Here is a 25018-nt window from a genome sequence, read left to right as displayed (position 1 = left end):
GTACACATTTGCTTGCTCACGTCACTGCTGGTGGAAGGGCCTCGCCTAGATGAGGCCCCCTCCCAGGGAGTTTTTGGCCTACTCTTCCACACTGGCCAGGCGTGTCGGGGAGAGGTGGGATTACACCGTGCGATCGACCGCCGATCGACCACCGATGGACTCACTGGAGTGAACCCATTTATGCCTGCCGGGTGGACAGAAGCATTGGGGTGGTGGTGGGGGATAAACTTGCCCAGTTTTGAAAATGCCATCCCTGGGAGATCGAACCGGCGACCTACGGATGGCAACTCCGGTGCACGAACCATTACACCATGGCAGAATAATATTTTTCAGTGCTCCTATTTTTTTTTATACTTTCTAATTATAATGAAAAATATACCAATTAAATACGGTCGTAATTGTCAAGGTAACAGTTTGAGAATTCCCTTAATGTAGTAATTATACAAATGCATCCGTGTGCAAAGTGGAATGTGCACCGCATATGTGCACGCCACTTATTTACGTCCACACAATTATGCTCAAACACAGAATTTAAATGTGGCCATTTCACTGCAAAGTAGAGAACGACCTTCAAAAGCTAAAGGGTAACATCATTGTCATGGCCTAAAAATAGGAATTCTGGCTGCCTAAAACAAGATTATTACTAAATAATAATTATAATATGGCAATAACACAACAGCACTGTGTTCATCCGCCCCCTCCCCGTGTCCTAAAATCAGCCGACATGCCGTGGCAGACTGAGAAAAAAGTGCAACGGGAAAAGGTCAAACTTGCAGGCCTAGGCAATGAAGGAAACACTCTTTGAAATAAGCTTTTACTAAAACAGGATCCCTGATTATACCACCAGCCCGCTTGCAAGGACTTTTAAGCTGGATTATGGAACATGAGGTTGTTCTTTGGCTACGGTTCTGTGGTTCTGATTGTGGTTTCTGGAGCAAGTCGAACAATCACCAACCGCCCCTCCCCTGCCCCGCAACAAACGTCAGATGGTCAAAGCTTGGAATTCTAAATTGAGCTGGGAGATTGAAAAACAGCCCGTTCCTCTCTCTCCTTCCCTCTCCCCGCATGCATTTCACAAATTCGATATGAATGTTCACGTCAACATACGTCATGCCTACTATGTGAATTCTGCGTCAATGTCATGTTGCTTTTCGCTATTTGAGCACCACTAGGAACAGATATCAGCGGCGACAACAATGTTCACAAAAAAATTATGGACAGAATAATAATAATTATAATAACAATAATTGTGAGGCTCTGCTATTAATCATTTTGTGGAACATTGGCACAGTGGTTAGCCCACTAGCGCCAGGAAGCCGGTGGCTCGAGTTTAATTTCCGGCCTCGATTCATATCAGTGGCAAGTAATATCTGAGCCCGTCTAGGAGGGCCTTCCTCCTCCCCCAATCAGCACTGACCGGTGTGGTGGAGCATGGCCAAAGAATCTCCATGATTGATGACAGCGTGGGAATGCCTTCATCCGTCAGTGGATTCACACATTAATATCATAACTATTATATATACATAATCGCAAACGTATAAAAGCATACACTGTTATGCGTATGTACATCTACATAGAGTGTGTGTGTGGTGGGGGGGGGGCTCCATCCAGCAGTGGATTGACTAATATAACGATTGTATATGCTTAATCACGAACGTATAAGACACGCACTGTTCTGTATCTTCAGTATGAAGTCAATTTCAAAAATGTTCTCATCTGTATTATCGAAATATGACATCTCCCTCTGACAACATTTTGATGGCCTCTCATCCGTGAATGCATCTTAAGAAGCTTCCAGCTGTTGTACTCTCAACGTGAGTCAAAACATGCCACGTGGGTGACAGTAGATTTTACATGGACATCTATTTATATGCTAGCCTTTTGCCCGTCCAAGGACCGGTGCATTGCAGTAAATCTGAAACTTGCAAGCGAAAATCACACCTCGACGTGATATTCATTGCATCAATTCGTGTGCAATTTGGAATTCCGAAGAGACAGTTATTAATGGAGGGGGGGGGGGTATCCATTTGGAAGACGTCACCTCTTCATGATTATTAATGAGGGGGGGGGGGCTGTTGGCTGTGGAGTGACGTCACCCGCTCATGATTAAATCTTGACTGCAGGAATTGATATTTTTTGGGTTTTTCGGTAAAGTCACGTAGATAGGTTCAAAGAAAATAACAAAAAACTACGACGTTTCGATCGCAACACAAGCGGTCGTCATCAGGATCGAAACGTCGTCGTTTTTTATTTTCTTTGAACCTGGCCGACGTGAAGTGACGTCACACGCGGACACACAAACAGACATTATTGGCTCATTATAGTAGTAATACCAACAAAGGCATAATGTATTCTCTTGATAATGTCAATTCTCTTGTGAGCTGCGACGATTGAGTAGACTTCACGAAAACAATTGTAATCAGTTAAAATTATGTGGCCGATGACTCGGGCCATTTTTAATAATGGCAGCTGCCATCACATCCTGCCCCTCGAAGGTGGGAAACCCCCCTAGAGGCCACACCCAGCGTGACGCCCGGCTGATGATGCAGTTGACAATAACCTCCCGTCCAGCGGCACAAGTGGAAGCAGAGGTGATAATTTTTTCCAACATTTTTTTAGACCAGCATGACGCCCGGCTGATGATGCAGTTGACAATAACCGAGCCCCGTCCCATCACCTCCCGTCCAGCGGCACAGGTGGAAGCAGAGGTGATCATTTTTTTCCGACAATTTTTTTTTATAAACTCATTAATCGAGCAAAATAATTGATCATTGATGGAGTGATTGATTGCGTAAATAATCGGATGGGTAAGCTCCAATTATTGTTTGAAACCACAGAGAGAGCTTTCGTGTAATGGAGTATTCTGGGTAATAAGTTATACAGTCCCTCCGAATCGTAAAATCAGTCCAGAATGCGCGCGTTTAAACATGCCGATATGGATTGGAAGGTGATTCATATAATTTAATAATGAATTGACTCGGGTGTTTTTGTCAAAAGGTGTCATCTTACTGTATTTTTTCTGGGTCAATGATATGGAATTACATGTTTACAATAACAATCAACCTTGACATCATTTCTCAAGATGTTATTATTATTATTTCCTACTGGGCGCCTTGGCTGGCTTTAATGAAATGTAAAATGTATTAAACATTACACATTGAGCGAAGCACTGGACTTCTTAACCCTAATACAGGTAATTCTAATTCCTGACATATAAGTCATAGATGAACCCCCATACTATTAAAATATGTTTCATGATGACTAATGTATGTAACTTGTGCAGTATGTATATACAGTAGAACTCTTATCAAGTAACCTAATTGCTCTTCTTGGTTCTTTCGGTAAAGTCACGTAGAAGGGAAGTAATAAAATAATAAAAATAAAACATAATAAAATAATTATCACGACGTCTCCCCGACATACCTGGTCTTCACCTGAGGACGGCTCCTTGCGTTGTGGCTGAAACGTCGTGAGAATTATTTTATTATGTTTTATTTTTATTCTTTTATTACTTCCCTTCTACGTGACTTTACCGAAATAACCAAGAAGATTAATCCCTGCAGTCACGAAAGCTTTAAATCGAAATTTAACCTAATTGCTCTCAACTTATTTTATGCACAGGAGCCAATAGGTCCACAAAACCTCATATTATCAGCAACTGTATTTTTATTATCCGCTATTATCCAATATAAGTGGATTAAATTAAGGACATAACCTCACAGATAATAATAGGATGTGGGGTTCCATTAAAACATATCTCGCAGATAATGGTACCCAGCTATGGCAGATAAGAGGAATTTTACTGTATTGTTTATTTTATATTTAAAATGTTATATCGGTTGGCATGGTTTCCCAAAGGCCGTTTGCTGTATTTTTTCTCGCAACGCATTTCCCGAGCCACATAAAATCGTCTGCGATTACGTACAGAAAAATGTTACTTCAATCCATTATTTTGGCCGTCAGCCCCGAAGTTGGAATGCTTTACTCAAAAGGCACAGGTGCTGACAAAATTGTAAAGGGGAGGGGGAAAATGTCATGCTTTAAACATGGGCCGTGGAGAGGCAATGAGTTTGTAGGCTTATTGTGATTAATGACATAGAGTGCTCACGACCACACTGGCTTTGCATCAAAAACACAACCGTAATGTCAAAAGCTTCGGGTCACGAGCATCACCGTGATTAACACGGTTTTTTCCCTGCGGCACTGCAGGGTTCCCGGGTAGCGAGGGGGCGTTCGCATCCCGGCACAATTGGCGAACGCAGCAAAATCTGTGGCCACGTGCAATGTCCAATGTTGTTCCTCGCCTGCTCCTGACAAAAGGTGATTACATTTTTTGTTGTTGAGAATGTCAAGAAGTATCAAGTTTACAATTCTCAAAAGGTCTTACGTCGACCAATATTCGAGTATAAACGTGGTGCCAACGTGTTCAGCAGTTTTTTGTGGCATTGCGGGGGAGAGTTGTTTTTTTTTTATCAGCGTATAATTTCCGCTCACGTGCACAGTTAAATCAAATAAGCTCCGTGGAAAGTTTTTGTATTTCTTGTATTTTTTCCTGCCAGGTTACCTGAGGACATTGCAGCAGATCGTAAACTTCTATACATCCTAATTGAACACTTCACTTAAAAATGGAATTACAGTTTGCAAATCATACGATTGTAATGTAATTCGGCCACACATAGCCCAATTGAAGTGATTATTTACTTATAATTTGAATGTGTAATTAACAACTGTTATATATGGGAATGCTAAATGATGGTTCTGTCAAAATATTTTAAATATCATACCACAGTATTTAAAAACAATAAATATACGTACATACGTTGCTACGTCACTGCCAAAGAAATAAACGCCTTTAGATTGCCAAGATTAGAATTTCACCAGATTTGCGACTACTGCGAATTTTACTGCTGATGTCTTGAATTTCTGAACCTCAAGGCTGCATCTATTGACCTCATGGCCCTGCCACCTGCGATTTCTTGAGCAGAGTGATGAATTAAAATAGGCCAGTCACTTCCCATCGCTTCTTTTCTGCAGTTGGCAAATATGCAAATAGTCACCTGACATGTCTGCACTCTCCAATGTCCAGTTATATAAAGTACTTACATACAATATTTGCACAAATAAAATGAAATTGTTCACTAAAAATAAATCGTAATTTTCATGCGAGCTGCAGTCACAATTAAGTAATGCCTTGCGTGGAGGCGCAAGCGTTCTGCTCACGAAACAAAAGCCGTCTGCAGACGGAAACTAATCCCTGGTTCTGTGATAAGAGTTTGAAAGAAAACGAACAGGTCTTACTCAAAACAATCAGCCCCAGTATCTCGGCAGCCAGAGGAGGCGCCTACGTGCACGATTTCTGCGAAACTCTTGGCCGCGGGACTTTCCTAACCCCAGCGACGAACGTGTGTGGGCGAATGCCATGGAGGGATCGAGAGAGGCACAGACGCAGGGAAAACAAGTGAGTGGTCTCCGCGGTGGACAGGTCACGGTGGACAGTTGTCGCGGCAATGCTGGACATCTGTGAATCAAGAGCTTCATAGCTCTTCGTATTCCCCCAGTATAAAGAATGATTCTAATTATGAAGGTGCTGCAGTGAAATAAACCGTTACATTGCAAATGGTGCCGCATGGTAAATGTTGGGGGGCGGGGGGGGGGGTTGGCTATGGTGAATGGGCTATATTCTATGGTTGGGATTCGTGTTAGAATGTATGTGGCTACGGTTAGGAGTTCGAGCAATTCCTTGCGTTAGTACTCTTTGGTTTTTTCGGTAAAGTCACGTAGGTAAAAAATTTAAATAAATGAAATCACGACTTAGCGAAAGCACACCGCTTAAGCGGTGTGCTTTCGCTAAGTTGTCCCCACCTGAAGAAGGACGCTTGTGTTGCACCCGAAACGTCGTGGTTTAATTTCTTTAATTTTTTTTACCCGCGTGACTGTACCGAAAAAACTATAGAGTATGAATCCTTGCAGTCACGAAAACTTCAAACCTGGAATCCTCGCGTTAGTGTCTAAGAGCGTTCGTGCCAAGGTCGCGGCAATTAGTGTAAGTGCTCGTCGTCGAGATGGTGGTGTCTGTGTTGGGCTTGGTGTGGTCTTTATTTCGTGACAGCAGTGGGTTAAGGGTTAGTGGTTCGAGGCGGGTTTAGTAACTCGCGTCTCGTTTTTCGTACTGTGAAGGCGACGGTTTCGCTTCGGGTTGTGGTTGTTCTTTGTGAGAGCAGTGGCTACGGTTTGTGTTCATTATACAGGTGGCGCTAGTGGTGTTGTTAAAGTTAGTGTATCGGTGTTGTTTAACATCACGGTGTTTGGTTCACGATGGCAAATGTGGAACATGATGCCACCTCAGAGATACGTATAGGCATCATTGCACCATTAAGTTACGAATATTATTCATTATTGTAAGGGCAATGGTTAGGGTTAGTGTTAGTATTAGTGCTGGAGATGTGGTTATTATTCGTGTAAGGGCAGCAATGGTTCAGGTTCATGTACAAGGTAGTATTTGTGATCTAGCTATGGGTTATTTTTCATATGAGGCTATGTATGTATGTTGAACTTCTTTCACACTGTACGTAGCGAACCGTGCTTATCGGAGGTGTGCGGGAAAGGACAATTAACGAAACACAAAAAACTGTTCTAACGAATTGACTTTTTAATCTAGATTATTTAAAAGTGCATAGCTCCAGTGGCTTCCTAATATCGGAAGGCGAGAGCGTTCCAGACGGCCGCAGAAGCGCATCTGAAAGCGCGTGCGCGCAATGCGGTGAATGGTAACGGCTCGTTGTTGTTTCGAGGTGGCATTCAAGTTCAAGTTCATTTATAAGGTATAGCCCTGTGAGCCATTCGGCTCTTGAATCGGGTGCAACCGCAACAAACAAAAAAACATGAACTAAAGACATCTTAAAGTGAATATGTGACTAAGTGCAAACAGAAAATCCAAGAAAAGACAGCAAAATATTGCAGAAAAAACACCGTACACCAACGCTGTGTGCACAAATCCCAGTGGGATGCAAGTCAAACAACAACAACAGCATTGCCATTGGTCAACGTTTCCCTGCGCCACACCGAACACCTCGTGGCTCTTCCCCTTCAGGCAAGTCGCTCACCGAGTGGCCTGGTGGAGCCCGGTGTGGCGGAGGCTCGCGGGATGCCGACGGGGCTGGTCCTGCGGTTCTGGCCCGTCCGCGTGCGCTTCGGGGTCCTCGGTCTCGCCGCCTGCGTCGTCTCCACCGTCCTGCTGCTCTTCCTCATGGACGAGGAGCTGTCGGGATTCGGGGAGGTAAGTCCCTTGCCGGCGCGAGCCAGGCGGCTGGCGTTGAAGTTCTGACCGACTCTTCGTTGTGTGAAACGACAGCGACCGCGAGGATTGCTCGTGCGTAGCAACTCGTGCGACGATGGACGGATTCGTCGAATGAAATCAATTCTTAGGCTTAGGATACAAGAGTCGAATTGCCTGAATGAGAATCGATTATTTGCTATGTATACGAGTTATATGAATGTACATGCTCATGTTATGTCTAGCTAATGTAGCCTGTATCATATGACAAAGATATTAGAAAAATATAAACAAAATGACATCGCACAAACGAGATAATTTTTTGTATTGAATCCAAATGACGCCTAAAATCATGATAATTGGGGGCTGTGGCAGCGGAAATGAATGATTAGATGCCTAAAATAAATGTTCAAGTTCTGGCTCATTCCGAGCATGCAGTAAATAGGGCTTGATGGATCACACCGTGATGGAGCCATCAAACGTGTCAAACACTACACCTACATGGCAATGACGAGGGTACAAGAGGCAATAGAACAAGAACACTTTCGACAAATTTGTGCTGAGTTTAAGTGCCATCGTTTCAAATGAGTGGCTTTTTTTCTGGGCCCTCCAGTTTCCTCCCACACATGTAAAAACACTCAAGTAAATGGCCAATCATTACAAAGAGAACAGCCACACTTTATTTTATTTTTTACTTTATGTCATTCTGGTCATTCAGGTCACTGTTTGCGAATGAGATCATCCTGGTGCAGTGAGTTCTCACCTGGTTAAACAAACACACTCGAATTTGAGAGTCACCGAGATGTTCTTGTGAAGATAAGAAAAATAACTGCTCGCTAACAGCGGTCGACTTATGGATAGACTTTTCATCGCCTGTCGTCAAACTGCTGGGTAGATTCCAGAGAAAAAAACAGCTATTCCCAGCCAAGCTTATGTTCTACCTTTTCCGATTGTATAAGACACTCAAAGGCAGCACAGTCCTTCCCATGTGGTTTCACGAAAGAAAAAAATCACTGAAAAAAATATTTATATGATAAGTTATAAATTCAAAGACAGAAGGTGCAGAGGGAGACAGAATAGAGAGCACTTTTCACGTGAGTTTGATTTTTGCATTGCTGCTCACCTTCCGTCCCCCTGCACTACACACACAGAGGTAGCCGATGTGCTTTGGGGTGCCACGGTGGCGAGATGTTAACTACCTCACCTGGTATACAGGAGGTTGTGGGTACGATTCCCAACGCTGACGCTTGTATATTTGGAGTTTGCGTGTCTCTCTCCTCATGGTGGCATGGATTTTTCTCCGGGTCCCCAGGTTTTTCCCTCCACATTTAGAAACAACGTGCACTTAAGAGCATTTGGCTGCTATAAATATCCACATAAATAAGGTCGCTTCTGAAAAAAAAAATGATTTATATAGCTCAGTGGGCCTCTCCTAGTAAAATACATTTTTGTTATATCAGCTAAACATTAGCCTCCGAAACAACACTGGGGGGGGCAGGGGGGGGGTTGGAGAACACTGCGCCAACGTGACAACCGTGAAAGTTTGCGTGGTGACCGAGAGCCACTCCCGTGGACAGGATTAGCGGTTTACCTCCCACAGGACAGCGGTTCCCCGATGTGCACGGCCCTGCTGCGTAATAATCTTTGGTTCTGCCCCTGTTGAGCTTCTTGGGGCTCTCCTTATGATCCACGTGCCAGCCCAGGTCACGCCCGTCGGTTGTCCATTAACACCCTGAGGAGGTCACCTTGAATGTGTTTGTTTTAATATCGACTCGGAGCGTTTGGTATTTTTAGTTAAAAAGGTACTTGATATTTTTTCTGACACGTAGAGATAACGGTGGAGGGGAAGGGGGTGTGGGAGCAGTGGCGAGCGCAGTGGTGAGCGCAGCTTGCGTTGAGAAGCCGGCGACCTGAGTTTAAATCCTCGTCTTTACCGACGAGCGATATCTCAACTGATCCTGGGTAATCCCTCCCCCCCCCACCCTTTACCAATACAAACTGACTAGCGTGGTGAAGTATGGTCAAACAATCCCAAAGAATGACGTCACATAAGAGGGATACCTTCATCCAGCAGTGGAATGGCATTGGCTGAAAAACAATTTATATATAATTTTGTTTATTTTCAAGCTTATTATAATAATGTTTTCTTTTCTCACGTGACATTGAGTCCACATGTAATGTTCTTGCAAACAAAAGTTTAAACCGTGTCACCATTCCCGCTGTGCATGTGGTGTGTGTGGAGAGTGGTGGCACAGTGGTTAGCACACTTCGCCATGAACCGGTGCAACGTAGATTAGAATCCCGGCCGATGTAGATTAGAATCCCGGCCGTGGGAGAATATCTCAACCAGCTCTGGGCCACCTCTAGGTCGACTCGACTTTAAAGGAGTACCTGTAATCATCGTGTATTATGTATGCCGTGCAACCCATGCAGTACATCGAGGTGCCAGAACAAATGGGTATTTGAGATAATAACATGTATGTATGTACGTATAAATCTTGACTTAAAGCTTTCGTGACCGCAGGAATTCATATTCTTTGGGTCTTTCGGTAAAGTCACGTAGGCAGGTTGCTATTTTCTTTCAACCTATCTGTGTGGCTTTGCCGAAAGACCCGAAGAATATGTATGTACGTATGTTGAACTTCTTTCGCAGTGGACGTAGCCAAACACGCTTTTCGGAAGAGGCAAAAGCGGCCAGGTGTAATCGTAGCAGCAGTACTGACCATACCACCCTCTCATGCACCAGGCTGGCTGCAATAGGTGCTCGCTACTAGTACTTGCCCCAATGATCTGTATGGCTATAACAGTTGATCTTTTTCCGTGTGTGTACGTGTGCATTTCAGAATGACCAACAGCACTTCGCCAAGCAGGTCCTCTTGCAGCAGCTCCATTCTGCCAGCAATGAGATTTCCTTCCGTAATCTGACCAACATGGACATGCCGCTTAACGTGACGTATTACCACCTGGCCGGCTTCCTGCTGAACAAAAAAAGTGAGCGGAGCCCGGGAGCGACCAGTGGCGGAGTGGTTTGTCCTCTCGCTGTGTAGTGGTTTTACAGGAGCAGCGCGGTACCGCGCACCATGCACAAGCTCAACATGCTGGGGGGAAAAACAAATATGAATACGTTTCGTTGCTTAAAACTGCTTATCAGTTTTTTTTTGGTATTGAGCCATCATCAGCCAACCAATCGGCTGTGAAATGATAGCAGATGTCACTCATTCAGTTATACAGTGTGCTGCTGCCAATATACATAGACTCCTGAATTATATTGTAGACAGTCTTCTACTCGTATTCTTGGTTCTTACGGTAAAGTCACGTAGAAGGGAAATCATAAAATTATACAAATAAAATTCTCACGACGTTTCGATTGCTGTGGTTTTCACACCTGATGGTGATTGCTTGTGTTGCAATCGAAACATCGTGAGAATTGTATTGTTTTATTCTAATTATTTTATAATTTCCCTTCTATGAGACTTTACCGAAAGCACAAATAATATGAATCCCTGCAGTCACGAAAGCTTTAAATCGAAAAGTCTTCTACTCGTATTGACTGCTAAGAAAGGTAAGCGGGCTTGATCAAGGAGACATTTCTGGAACGGATGATGGACGGTGTCACGTGTTAATCTAACTTAAGTTTTATAATCTCGAATCTACAATGATGGATTAGTTTGCACAATTATTGGTGATTGGGCTGAGACCATCAATATTGATGCACTTGAGAACCAGTATTATTAACGGGTGGCTGACACTCAAACTTGAACCTAGGATCTGAGTATTGTCAGACCAAGTGTTATGACCCCTGAACTGCCGAACCACCTCCATGAATTACGTGAAAAAGAGCTTCATAGCTCATCGGATTTCTACAAGATAAATAAGGATTGACAATCTATCAACGGTATCAAACTTAACTGGTTGAGATTCAGTTCTTCAAAATTAACTGGAATGTGCTCATCCTATGAATATCTCCGATGCTAAGCAGTGTTGAGCCCGGATCGAACTTGGATTTATTACCCACCATGCATAGCCGGTGTTAGAAGTTTTAGAGCTACATAGTAGGCAGTGCAACAATAAACATTGTACTATACTTCTATGCTCCCCACCATCACCAACCTGCATTGACCAGTATGGTGAAAATGCAAAGATAACCACCACAACCCATTGGGGAGGCATTCATCCAGTAGTGGATTTCCACATGTACACGTGACATGCAATGTAAACATGCAACATAATTGAAACACATCTCACCTCTGTGTATGTTGTTTTTTATGTGTTCAGATAATGGACAATTGTCACCCTATCAATTATTTAAGTCGGGACAGGGGCACATGTAAACCGTATTCATCATAAAGTCACCATATGCGAGCATGTTTTTGTCACACTGCATTTGGCAGTGGTGAACAAGCACAAATAAAATAGCAAAAATCTCAACGCATTCATAAAAAGATTTCCCTCCAGAGAAAAACAGATAAACACTATGCTCCAGGTTATAAGACACTCCAGAGAATACAATGCATCCCAAACTTGTGCCTGAGCTCAAGCAAAGTATACACACATCCGGTCTCGCATACACCGACCACATTATACAATGCACCCAACCTTTGCTTTAGAATACAGGAGCAAACAGTACATAGCATAATGCATGACATGTATTGCTACAGAGGGATACTGCATCTAAGCCGGACCCAAAGAGTGACCAACGCAGAAGTAAGACAAAGGTTGTAAATAGAAGAAGACAACCTGATGATGCAGGGAGTGATGGGAAGGAATCTGGCACTATTTGGACACGTATGTAGAATGGACAACAACAGGAAAATTAAAAGTGTGTTGTTCGGGAAAAATGTAAGGAACCATAAAGAGAGGAATACTGAACAGAGAATGGCTTGATGACGACATAAGAGATTGGTGCCTGGAAGATGTGGCCGCTACTTGAGCATATTGGCACAAGACAGAGGAAAGTGGAAACAAAATGACGAAATGTGCAGTGGACACCTATAGACTATCTGCCCATGGATCTTGATGACAATGCCTAAAATACTCGTTATGAGACCTGTCTTATCAATCCAAGAATATAAATTATAGCACTTCTTGGCCAATGGTCTTTCTCTGCTCTACAGAAGGACTATTGCCCGACATTTTCTCCCTTTATATATTGTGCTGAGTTTTTTTGCCCACCCTTTTTCAAGTAAATATTTGCCAGGTAGCTCAGCGGCAGAGCGAAAAGATCGCAATTTGGGGGTGGCCGCAAGTTCAAATCCCGGTTAGTGATTGACTCAGCCCATCATCCCTCTGAGGGGTCAATACAATTACTACCACTTTGTGGGGAGATCAACAGCGGTCATCCAATGGATAACCTTGCCTCCTCCATTGGACTCGTGAATTTCCACCACTGACTCAGTGGTGGTGAAGAGGAGATAATCAGGAAAATACAGTAATGTACTTTTTATTTACGAATTATTATAACCGCCTAAAGCAGTGGTTCTTAACCTTTACTGCAGCCTTGCACCCCTTCTGTTCACAATCGTAAAACACGCGCATAATGTTACTACGTACATAGATTCGATAAAACAAAGTAGCGTTTAATTTGTGTGTTGATGATTTACCTTCTAAAAACATCTGGCATGGCGAGATGCCCCCAAAAAGGGCATCTCACACCCCCCAGGGAGTGCATGCACCCCAGGTTAAGAACCACTGACCGGGGATGGCAAGCGTCTGGTTTTTCGCCCAACACAATTCCTGCGGAGGGAGCTGGTAGGAACGTTGGGTTGCTCGGTCAATGGCCCAGGGTCAATGGCGGCGTGGTGTATTCCGCAAATATGGCCGACTGTGAAGGCGGGCACAAGCCGGCATGAGTAGGTTAAACGCTGAGTTTTATAAGGGCACCACGGAGTGATCAGCCCCTCCCTACCCAGCCCCACCCCTCCCACCCCCCACCCAGCCCCACCCTCCCCACCCAGCCCCTCCCACCCAGCCCCTCCCCACCCTCCCCTCTCCACCCAGCCCCACCCCTCACATTTCTGGATGCACGACGGACGGGCGGACACAATAATCCCCTGTGGGCTGGTGTAACCAGGAGGTTCCTACCAGTAAAATTGCCTCCTCCTATTCTCAAGGCTCAGCTGCAAACCGTGAACACTTTTTTGGGGCGACGTGAGCGAGCCCAACCTTTCCGGCGATGGCGGAATTGCACCAGGCATGGCCAATCTATTTAATATGAATTGCATGAAAAATTACTACTTATTAAATTATCCATGCTGGGCACATCTGATGTAGCCAGAATAGGTGGCGTGGTGGGAGGGAAGAGGGGGCTAGGGGGGGGGGGAGAAATTATTTTATCTATCACAGCTGAATTTAATTTGTTCTTAGCATCTATAATGGAATAACTTTGTGTTGTCATTTACGCATTTACTGTTATTTTTGTTCAAATAAAATCTCCACGCATTCGAGCATTGTAAAATGTTTAAAACATATAATGAAGCGAGAAAATAAAATGCAGCTACTCCTAACATTGCAATTACATAATTATGGATTAATAAGGCTTTACAAGACAACCACCATAGCGATGTTTGACTGTTAATAATTCGGTCCTGTTGATAAAATTACAGATAATTTTCCATTGGATATTACTTTTTGAATAATCAAGCAATAATTAAAGTGATGTACAGACACTACATAATACAGTTCAATCCTGAACTAGTTTATCAATGAAACACATTCATATATATCTCTATCGATTGGAAGAATTATGAGAAATTTGTATTTTGATTAAGCACCCTACAATACATTGCTCAATATTTCAGTATTTATTTTGCAAAAATACAGAATAAGGAATGATTCATTACAAACCACGAAACACACACACAAACATACACGGATTCAATGAAACCCATTTAATATGAGTTCACCTATTACATCAAAGTCATTTTCATGTTATAATTACTAAACAATGCAAGCGTCTACACTGCTTCATTGGTTTTGTAATAAATCACACTTAAATACAGCTGCAGCAGTATTCAATATTGTATCACACGTTCATATTTCCATGGATGATGAGCAAAATAAGTCACAAAGCAAAATTAGCTTCCCACTTACTTGAGCATGGGACATTGCTCATCTCCAATTTACAGTGGTGGAAATTCCACATTCCTATGGCGGGGTTGAGATTTTCTTCAGGACAATCACTCTTGACGTCCCCACAAAGATTAAGAGCTGAGGAAAGCCCTAACTGGAATTGAAACATACAACCGTCTGATTCACGAGCCACACTTTCTGCCACTCACTGCCGTCCACGCTACCAGGTAAAGGTGCAGCCATGAAACAACTTTCTCATACCACATCTGGCAGAATGGATCTCCACTAGGGTAAGCTCAAAAGAGCCCTCTCTAGAGCATATTTGTCCTACTCTTTCACACTGGCCAGGCATCTTGGAAGATGTAGGAGTTGCCACATTTTATTGCTGGGTGGGCAGAGGCAGGAGGATTCAAGAAGCTTGCCTATTTTTTCAACTGGCACATCAGGAGATCGAACTAGTGGCCTCCTCTGGGTTATACATCCATTGTGCTAACCGTTCGACCATGGCAATATCCATAGCCAGATTATAGATAGTAAAACCATCTTTATTTATGACTATGTAAAACTCAATTGAGAAACGTGCATCTCACATAGTGCATGTTTGTATATATTTTTTATATTCGGCAGTATTATACGTTTGAAGTCTAACATAAACTGGCAATGTAAAAAAATAATGACTTTGGATAAAGTGAGCGGTATGCGTTGAATAATAAATATTGCATTGCCGCTTGTGGTGTTGAAGGGCAAGAGACGTTTCTTGTGCGAGTCGAAAGCACGCCGTGATGCCGGTGGGGGTCGTGACCTTAAATTGCCTTTGGACCTCCGAGATGAAGATGCATTTTTTTTGTTGCTGCGGAAATCAGACTGCACAACACGTACTCAGCACCTCCAATCGAGCCCCGGAATTATTCTGTCCGGGAGTCTATTAGCGACCTTTTCATAAATTAATTTGCACCTCCGATTATTAATACGCACCCTCCGATTAGCACGGCTGCCTACGTACGGTGCTGAAAGACGTTCAACGTGCATAGATATAATTGCTGCAGTTTTGTAAAAAGCTAAATTCCATAAAGATATATAACAGTGTGTGTATTAGGAATGTGTTTTTGGATTTAAGCAGATCAGATTGTTGGGATTAAGGACAACTTTGGTTCTTGGTTAGAATTTTCTGATCATTTACATGATGTCATATTTTTTGCGTGTCTTCACGTGAACAAGTGACGTCACCTGATGGCACATGCCACCACCTATAGCAGCAAACGCGCAAAAGTAAGGGACGTAATATAAGCGCTGTCATTTCCCGTGATATCGTAATTTCGGTTCAACCCGAAATCTTTCATAGCGAAGCCAGATTTTTAAGATTCATCCGAAAATTGGTAACATGTCGCAAGTGTTTATTTTTGTCTGTACCCACATGTTATACATGTATTTTTTTTGTATTATGCAGTCATTTATAACCAAAAGGGCTTTATTACCGCTTTGACCTTTGTCTTGATCTTGCCCATTTCTATACCAAACGTCCGCTGGGCCATCTCGCCCTTTCGACTGCAGAGTACCTGACGATCGGCATCTCGTCGGTGAAGAGGGCGAGGGGCAACTACCTGCTGCAGACGCTCAAGTCGATCTTCGAGCAGTCGAGCGACGACGAGCTCGCGGACATGGTGATCGTCGTGCACCTCGCCGACTTCGACGCGGAGTGGTGCGAGGGCACGGCGCGCGCCGTCGCCCGCAAGTTCTCGCAGCACGTCATGCGCGGCCGCCTGGTGGTCATCCACGCCCCGCGGCACACCTACCCGCCGCTGCAGGGCCTCAAGAGGAACTTCGACGACCCCGACGACAGGGTGACCTTCCGCTCCAAGCAGAACGTCGACTACGCCTTCCTCACCAACTTCTGCGCCAACCTGTCGGAGAACTACCTGATGCTGGAGGACGACGTGGCGTGCTCGCGCAACTTCCTCACCTACGTGCGCAAGTTCGTGTCCTCGCTCGAGGGCCAGCCCTGGGCCACGCTCGAGTTCTCCAAGCTGGGCTACATCGGCAAGCTGTACCGCTCGTGCGACCTGCCCCGCCTCGCCCGCTTCCTGCTCATGTTCTACCAGGAGATGCCGTGCGACTGGCTCCTCAACCACTTCCGCACGCTGCTGGCGCAGGGCGACGCCATCCGCTTCAAGCCGTCGCTGTTCCAGCACATGGGGTACTACTCGTCCTTCCGGGGCACGGCCAACAAGCTCAAGGACGACGACTTCGAGGACGAGCCGTCCGACGTGCCCGACAACCCGCCCGCCCTCCTCAGGACCAACATCGAGGTGTTCGAGGCCTACCACCCGTACAAGGCCTACGGCCTGGGCGGCGAGTACTTCTGGGGGAAGGCGCCGAGCGCCGGCAAGTTCTTCCTGCTCGTCTTCAAGAAGGCGGCGAAGATCGAGAGGATCAAGGTGCGCACGGGAACGGAGGACAGGAAAGGGGACGTGCTGCGTCACGCCGCGCTGGCCGTCGGGGACGGCCTGAAGCCCACGTCCACGGGGAGAGACTGCAGCAACTACGTGCCGCTCGGGGAGTTCGCCGACGGGCAGTTTCGACCTGGCGGGTGTATCGACATTGGTGGCGATGAACAGTAAACTGCCTGCTCATTAGAGTGGTGAAGGAACAGACCGAATGGGTCATTATACAAAACATTGGCGTTTGGACCGTGTAAATCACGCGCTCTGTTTGAAAAAAAAAATCCTTTTTTACTGTGTACGAAATCGAACTGCTCGGTATTTTTGTGCTGCACATTTTTTTACGCTTTTTTTTCTTCCCACATTAAAATCGACAATGTCAAACTACCGTTTACATTTTCGTTTTTAAATGCCTATTGTGATTTGTTTGGGTTCAGGTAAAATTGTAGTTACAATTACCAGCACTATGACAATGTTTAATTATGGTTTGTTCTTTTAATCGTTACCGCACAAAAATCGTTGACAAAATAAACAAAACACTTTGTACAATATTTTTTCTTGCTTCACTCTACAAACGTGCAATGAATCCAATATTGTATAGACACGCAGGCGTCGACCTGCAATGCACATTTTACACGTCCCGATTTCTTCGCCGCTTGCACCTGCACAGTTGCCTTAATAACGAATACAATAATCAATGGCCGGTGTTAAGTGACCTCACATTCAAAGGAGCAAAGCACACTGCTGACCTCAGTGACATTTGTGGACGCTCGCATACGGTGGCCTCAAAAAATAAAAATAGCAAATCACTACACATTGTGAGGTGTGGGTGGAGAGGAAAAAAACTTAGCACAACAATTGCAAATTCAAGAAACCTTCCACTACAAGGCTTAATGAAAGGTTAAATTACGAGCGTTTGTCAGTTGGGAGTGTGTGCTTTTTGCCTGGGTTATTTTTTGCAATATTGGTGGTATTATTATTCTTGCTGCAGCCCACTGCCTAAATGCCCTACGACTCTCAGAAACGAAACGATGAATATTTCATAAGGAAGTAATAATGGAACACGGGGTATCGTAAAAAAAAGTGGTCAATACGACGAAAGTTGTTGATCACATGAGCACTGGACCAAGGCACAGGAGAAAAATATGTTTTTAATACTTGTCTATTTTAAATATAAATCTAAAACATTCACGTTGATCATTTTTGCACGAGCACTAAAAATTATGAGCATGAAAGCATGAATAATATTTGATTTCAGGTCTACATTTAAAGAGTGCTGTACGTGAAACATTCACTCATGTGTAAAGAACATTCACAAATAATTTGCTAATGTTCGTTGATGCAACAATTCATCCAGCGGTTAATATATATTGTACTGAATCTCAAAGTTACCGAATTGGTTTATGTTTTGCATATTCACCTGGGTCTCCTGAAGCGTGTAAGCGTGCGGATGCATAATAACACAGAAATGATGCGTTTGATTTATATTTACAAACCCAATTGAATTTGCTTTTCATAAAGAAAAATTTACATTTATTTAAAATAAGCATCTGCCGGCACATTTAAATTATTAGCAACAAATGTTTTTTGATGAATGTAATGGTTTGAGTGGCCGATTTTATCCCGCCAGAATAGTGCCTTTAGTTATTTATATGTCAAAGTAATCGTCAAAGTTGGGTTATAAACCACTTTTAATATCACAAAAATGAGTTTTTATATGCGGTAGCTATAAAAACGCCTTAACATATGCAAAGTGTCACAATTTATACGCAATATAATGCATCAAGAGTGGTACTGAATTCAAAGCAAAACCTCTATTTAAGAATTCTACCCACTCGTGACAGATTCAAGTCCACGAAATGGAATTTCAGGTTTAAGAAACAACACGATAATGAAATAAACACAAAAAAGCTAGAGTTTGAACCTCAGAGAAAAATAATATATGTAGAGTATATACATTTATACGATAACGTGTTTAGTTAAAATAAAGTAAAGTTCCCAAATTTCAAAATGGGACTCAATTTAAATTTTTTTTGTCCAATAAACTCGATTTCATTTGGACAATTCTATTGTGATCGTTCGCCAATCTAAAAGTTAAATATTTTCATTGAATTATAGACTGTTTTGTATATTCATGGGATTTTTTTAACGTAATAAACATACCGAGTAAATTTATTATGAAATCCTATTATTTTACAAAGTCAGTTACATATCAACAGGTAGCAATACTGGTTGACTTGGAATAAGGAAATTCCCTTAATTTAACCCGGAGATGAAAATACGGGCCGATGAAGACACGCGATGCAGGCAGAATGATTGAAGAAACTTTCTCCCATTGTTTCAACTGCCGCGCGTGGAGATGGGATCGAACCGGCGACCTCTGGATTACAAATTCGGTGTGCGAACCGTTACATAAAGGTAGCATCCCATTGCAAACCAGCCACTGTTTAACACTGTACTCAAAATGCTGCTTAAATATATTATATTAAGGAAAACCAAAGTACATTGTACATCAGTGCAACATTAACACGAAAACAACTTAAAAAATATATTTGATCAGGTAAGGCCCACTGAGATGTATAGCTCTTTTTCAGAAGCGGCCTGGCCACAAATGATAGCTTTACGAAGTGGCTTATCATGTGGAAATTTATAGCAGCAAAATACTCTAAACGTCTGTTTTTCTAAATGGGGAAGGGAAAAACGGAGAACCCGGAGAAAAATCCACGCTACCACAAGAAGAGAGGCACGCAAACTCCAAATATCCGGGTGTCAGGATTGGGATCGAACCTACAACCTCCTGTATACCAGGAGAGGTAGTTAACATCTCGCCATTGCGGAAATTGATCTCCAGGTGTACATCTGCCAATATGGCCTCCGTACCATTCGAATATGCAATGTTGTTCAGGTGTTTTCGGGTCCCCTCCCCCCGAAAGAATGCCAATCACGGGAAGTCAGAGTGCTTTTAATTCTCGCTCAGAGGATGGCAGCAGCAGGACTCAATTTCTCATAGAATATATTTCAGCAGACCCTGAACTCCCCAACACCCTACCATCCAGGGGGTTTGGGGATTTCTTGAACTAAGCCCTTGAACAGAGCCGGCTGGAAGAGGAAAGCTACTCTTTCAGAGGAGCATCCGGTTCCTGGGTCTTACACTTTGCTAATAACATGGGTACATGTGGCACACACGCACACAATTTACTATTTCATAACAAAAAGAAGGCTGCTCTCTGGCTTGACGCCATTGCACGAGATGAAGATGCCCTGGCGCATACCCGGCCTGCATTAATGCCGCGGTGAATATAAGATGGGTTCGTGTTGGGTTGTCACCCTCTGGGTGACAGCAAAAGGGGGGCCCGTATATCGTGTAAGAACAGAATCTCACAACAATACCCGGGACGGGTGGAGAACTGCGTGTGAACGCATCGTGGCGTATTATTAGGCAACGGACAAAAGCGTGGGCTTTTCATATTTTAGAAAGGCTCACCGATGTTTCAATGCAGTTATCTAAACAAAAAACAGAGGGCAAATGTCAAGAAAAAATCAGGAAAGGTGGCGAACTTGACGGTGTGTGCCTCTGCGAGTAGAACGGTTGGCGAGCAAAGTCTTAGTATTAGCGATTAACGATGGCTTTGTCGTGGAAGTTAAGCTGGTTATCCTCTTGATTTGCCCTCATGAACAGCAGTGAAAGTTATTTTAAGGAAGAGGTCATTGGGAGTTAACATAATTGGCCTTTATCCGAATTATTTTAAGTTCTAAAAGAGTGAAGCTCATGAAAAGTGATTATACCATCTATATCCTGCACTTTATGGATTTTTCTAAAAGAATGGCCACTTTTTAACCCGGACAAAAGTCACACGGTGGTTCTCTCAGTTGGCCTGTACATCTCTCCAAAGTCTTGTCTAGTTGTACCCTGTGTTGTCTGGTTGTACCGTGTTGTGTGGTTGTACTGTGCATTGTCTGGTTGTACTGCGTATTGTCTGATTGTACCCTGTTTTGTCTGGTTGTACCGTACGTTGTCTTGCACACTGTCGGAAGTTTTGCTCCCCATGCTGGGAGCTCCAGGAGATGGAGTGAAAGGGCAGATTTAACGCCGGACAACGCGCGGTACAGCCCGAAAGCAGAGAGCAAAACCATGAAGCAAAGTAAATAACTACGGTGGTAGCAAACGTGAGAAAAAAATGCATTTGTGCTGAAAAGGATACCTTTAGGCATCTCCCTGTGAGAATGTTGCCCACTGTCATTGGCCCACAGAAAGCAGTGCGAATGTCACAGTTCATCGTGCGACAAAATAAATAAATAAATTGAAGAGATAAAAAAAGACCTTTATTCCCGAAGCACAAATATTTCTTGGCCGCCTCAGAAATCCACGTGGAATATCCCTGTGCGGCTCGCTGTTCTGTATGTTTTCATTATCATCAATATCCGCACAACACCACTCGTCCATGACACGATAATTATTTGCAAAACCTATTATCCGCAGGTGCTTAGGTCCGCAAAAACTCCTATTATCCTTAATCTTCCTAACAACTTATTTTTCCTAACAATAATAGGATCTGTGACGTGTGGCCCCCACAGCAAACCTGACTCTGCTGATGAGGCACCGAATGTTCAAAACCAACCAAACATTTTTTTGTTTTTTTTACCAATGCTGCTGGCAACATTTCACTCCCAGAAGGCTGTGCGACCGAGATGCGTAAAACAACGTTCATTTGTTATGTTTAGAGGCAATCATGGGAGTGTGGCATATTAAGAGGTTTTTTGGGGGGTTAGATCGCATAAATACATAAATGTGTCGTTAAAACCCGCCACCACCCGACACAGACACAGCCAACGAGTAAGGGTTGTCATGTAAACACCGGCGTGCTGTACCAGTGACGAATTGGCACGTTCTGTCGGGTGGTGGCGGGTTTTAACGACACATTTATATATTTACGCGATCTAACCCAAAAAAAACTCGATTATGGATGATATTGATCGCGAAAGCCTACGTGTTAAACAGGTGGCATATTGGTATGAAGCTTTCGTGACTGCAGGAATCCATACTCCTTCAGCAGTTTTTACTTGCTGTGGTTGTCCCACCTGATGACGATTGCTTGTGTTACGATCGAAACGTCGTGATCTATTATTTTTCCACCCACGTGACTTTACCGAAAGAGCCAAAGAGTATAGGAGGCATATTGTCTGCTTATTTATTTTGCATAATATTTATTAATTCCTTAAGTGGAGTGTCCATAGGCAGGCACACGGCACAATTCTCTCGCCAAAGACAGCCCATTACGGTGATAACGATGATGGCGAAACCATGAACGCAGTACTCAGTCGCACAAACACCCTGCGAGAAGAACTTAATGTATAAATAAATCTCGCAATTTCGCCTTAGGTTTGTACGATGTTGTCTTAATGTAGCAAAAAAAAAAAACACCACGAGACTTGTTTTTTTTATGGCGCCAAGACGACAGATCCAAGCCCTCAGCGTTCGCACAAAAACAGCACTAAACAAGGCTATTAAGCAGAGTACATCTGTGCGTTGGGGTTGCTTGTGCTAAGTGTTGCTCTAAATGCAAGCACAATCGATTTAAAACAAAAAATCTTTCCCACCAACATCGGACTGCTGCATCAGCAACGTTCCTTTTTTTTCAACAGCAGGCCGATTTTCCGCATCAGTTAATTAAAATGAACAGGGTGACTCAAGTCAAGAGTGGAGGGTTTTTTTTTATCAGCCGCGCAATTGTTTATTTTTTTTGGTGCTGTTGCCTGTTCATTCATTTCTTTGCAGTGGGATGCGCAAACACGATTGCCGGGCAAGACCTCTCGGAAAAAGGTTGCCACCTCTGCAAGTGCTTTGCTCACGCCAAGGATTGTGTTGTAGCAATTTTTTTTAAAGTGCCCTTTTTTATTATTACACGCTTTATTAAACTCTGGTGTTGTATCCTCAAATTTGTAACTGAATTTTAACCAACTTCTCAATGTGGTATCGACTGAAAACTTGGTATGCTTATGTCATACTGATGACAATACTATATTCTATCATAAAAAAAAAATTAAAACATTCTTTTTTATATGTTATTTTTCGGCTTTGGTCTAATTGTCCATGGTCAACTGACGTTGGCTGTAATTAGCCACGGCCCCTTACGTTGTGGCAAGCTTCGGGGCCACTTCCTGGAGTCGTGGAGTTCTTCCATTACTAGTACGGTATATTTCATAAAAGCGTGTTTTTAAAAACTTTTTTTTTATATATATACTACTTATTTTTTTAAACTGGCGAGCTTAAAATTGAACAGGCGACCTCCTCGATTGTATCAACTGTGGATTGCAAATCCAGCGAGATAACCATGACACCACGGCATCTTGCCTTGATTCTGAGTTAAATAGATAACAAAAATATATCATGTTTATTACGTGAAAATTTTTTTTATGTAATGCACAAAAACAAGAACTAGCATAGCATTAACCAATATTCACGATTTAAGGATGCCTTCAAACCCTGTAATACTCAAATCGGGAATCGAAAAGTCCTATTAAATTAAACCAAATTCCCCAGAAATCCCATAATCATCAAACAGCTTGGGGATAACATATATCTCACGACATTCCTCAATATAACCAATGACTCGCTAAGGGGAGTCGCTATTTACTCATTGTTACGTTGAAAGTGATATTAATACTGCAATCAAGGTTAGGCGAAATCTGTATCATTCAGAATTTCCACACAGACACGCACGCACGTGCGTGTACATGCACTGAGTGTCCCAGATAGATATACTCAGGGCCGGTATAGCTGGTACTTGGCATTATTTAACAAATGGTGCGTGTCCTCCCTCGCGGCTTCCTGCTAAAGCTTGTAATTACGTCTTTTTAAATCATGCCTGGGAGGCGCAGTGGATAGGTACCACTCATACATCATAATGAACCCAGAGAGGCCGAAATCACTCCAGGGGCTCCAAGGTGGGTTTGTTTAAAGTGTATTATTTATTTGTTTTTTTTTGTCGTATCACACCTGCAATTGCAGGTCGCTAACGTGGTGTAATGGTTAACACACTGGACAATCCAGAGGCCGCAGATTCGATTCAATCTGTTGGAGTGGCAGGAGCATAAACCATCACGCAAACTCCGGTCATCCTCGCAATGGCTTTTGGGAATAGACATCGAACAAAGACCCCATCGCGCACTTTCAGATGCGCTTCTGTGGCCGTCTGGAGCGCTCTACCTTATGACATTAGGAACCCACTAAAGCTATGCATTTTTAATCTAAATTGAAAACTAATTTCTTCAGAACTGTTATTTGTGTTTAGTTTGTTGTCCTTCCCCTGCACCTCGGATTAGCACGGCTGGCTACGTACGGTGTGAAAAAAGTTTAACATACATATATTTGAAATTATTGGCAAAACCTTGTTTAACCCCCCCCCCCCCATCCTATCTCACCCGCAGTGTAAATGGACATCGTCACAGTCGATCGGCAGATTGTGTGTGGTGGGATGAAGTGTGAGAACTACCATCTTTTCCAAGACGTCTGGCCAGCATTGGATAGTATAGGACAAATAACCACGAAGAAAGTATTTTTTAGCTCCCTCGAGTGAAGGCCCTCATGCCAGCCGTGGCGTGAGAAAGATGTTGCAGGGTTGCGCCTTTACCTTTTGTTGCATTTGCAATCAATGAGTCTCCTGTCATTGGCATTGCAGGTTACTGTTTTGAACAACGCCAAAATATTTACAGACAAGGACAATGAGGAGAAAACTCCGAACACAAATCACTGTAAAAGTTCAGAAATGCAGTGAGTTAGCAGGCGTCACAAGAACTGGTATGTCACATTAATAATTAACAGTAGTACATATTACGACTATACATCTACCGAATTAGAATGTATGCATGTTTTATGAGAATTTCTGTTTAAGATGGGTGCTAATTTTAATTCACATCCCTCTGTCAGATGAAGTTCTCCCCGTGCCTTTCAGTCAATGTCATTGTTTGACCATACTTGGCCACGATGCTCAGGACAGGTTTGTGAAGGGAGAGAGGGATTACGACCGGTACAGATACTGCTGTCCACTGATGTTAGCCATGGCTAGGAATTGAACTTGGGTCGCCAGGTTCATAATCCATCCCGTGTTCTAACCACTGCACCAGCACTGCTCCCCTGTGCCACTGTATACGACTTTGTTGGTAATGTTTTATTTATTCGTTTGCACTGCCCATCGTCCTTTGGGCACAGAAATTGTACCGAGCGTGTGAATTCAGTATA

General features: G+C 43.3%; 1 protein-coding gene across 1 annotated transcript; it reads left to right on the top strand.

Moving 5' to 3' along the window:
- Positions 1-4520: 4520 nt before the first annotated feature.
- On the top strand, positions 4521-18843 carry LOC133351538 (alpha-1,3-mannosyl-glycoprotein 4-beta-N-acetylglucosaminyltransferase C-like). The gene is given in 5 exon segments (XM_061566832.1): positions 4521-5458; positions 7091-7276; positions 10117-10264; positions 15893-16953; positions 16956-18843. Coding segments are annotated over 5 exon segments (1515 nt in total). The 5' UTR covers positions 4521-5419; the 3' UTR covers positions 17037-18843.
- Positions 18844-25018: the final 6175 nt, after the last annotated feature.

Source organism: Lethenteron reissneri, chromosome 37 (assembly GCF_015708825.2).
Source record: "Lethenteron reissneri isolate LAM-NWPU_2019-01 chromosome 37, ASM1570882v1, whole genome shotgun sequence".
Classification (NCBI taxonomy): Eukaryota; Metazoa; Chordata; class Hyperoartia; order Petromyzontiformes; family Petromyzontidae; genus Lethenteron; species Lethenteron reissneri.
Note: the sequence above shows the minus strand (reverse complement) of the source record. Positions and strands in the feature narration are given on the sequence as shown.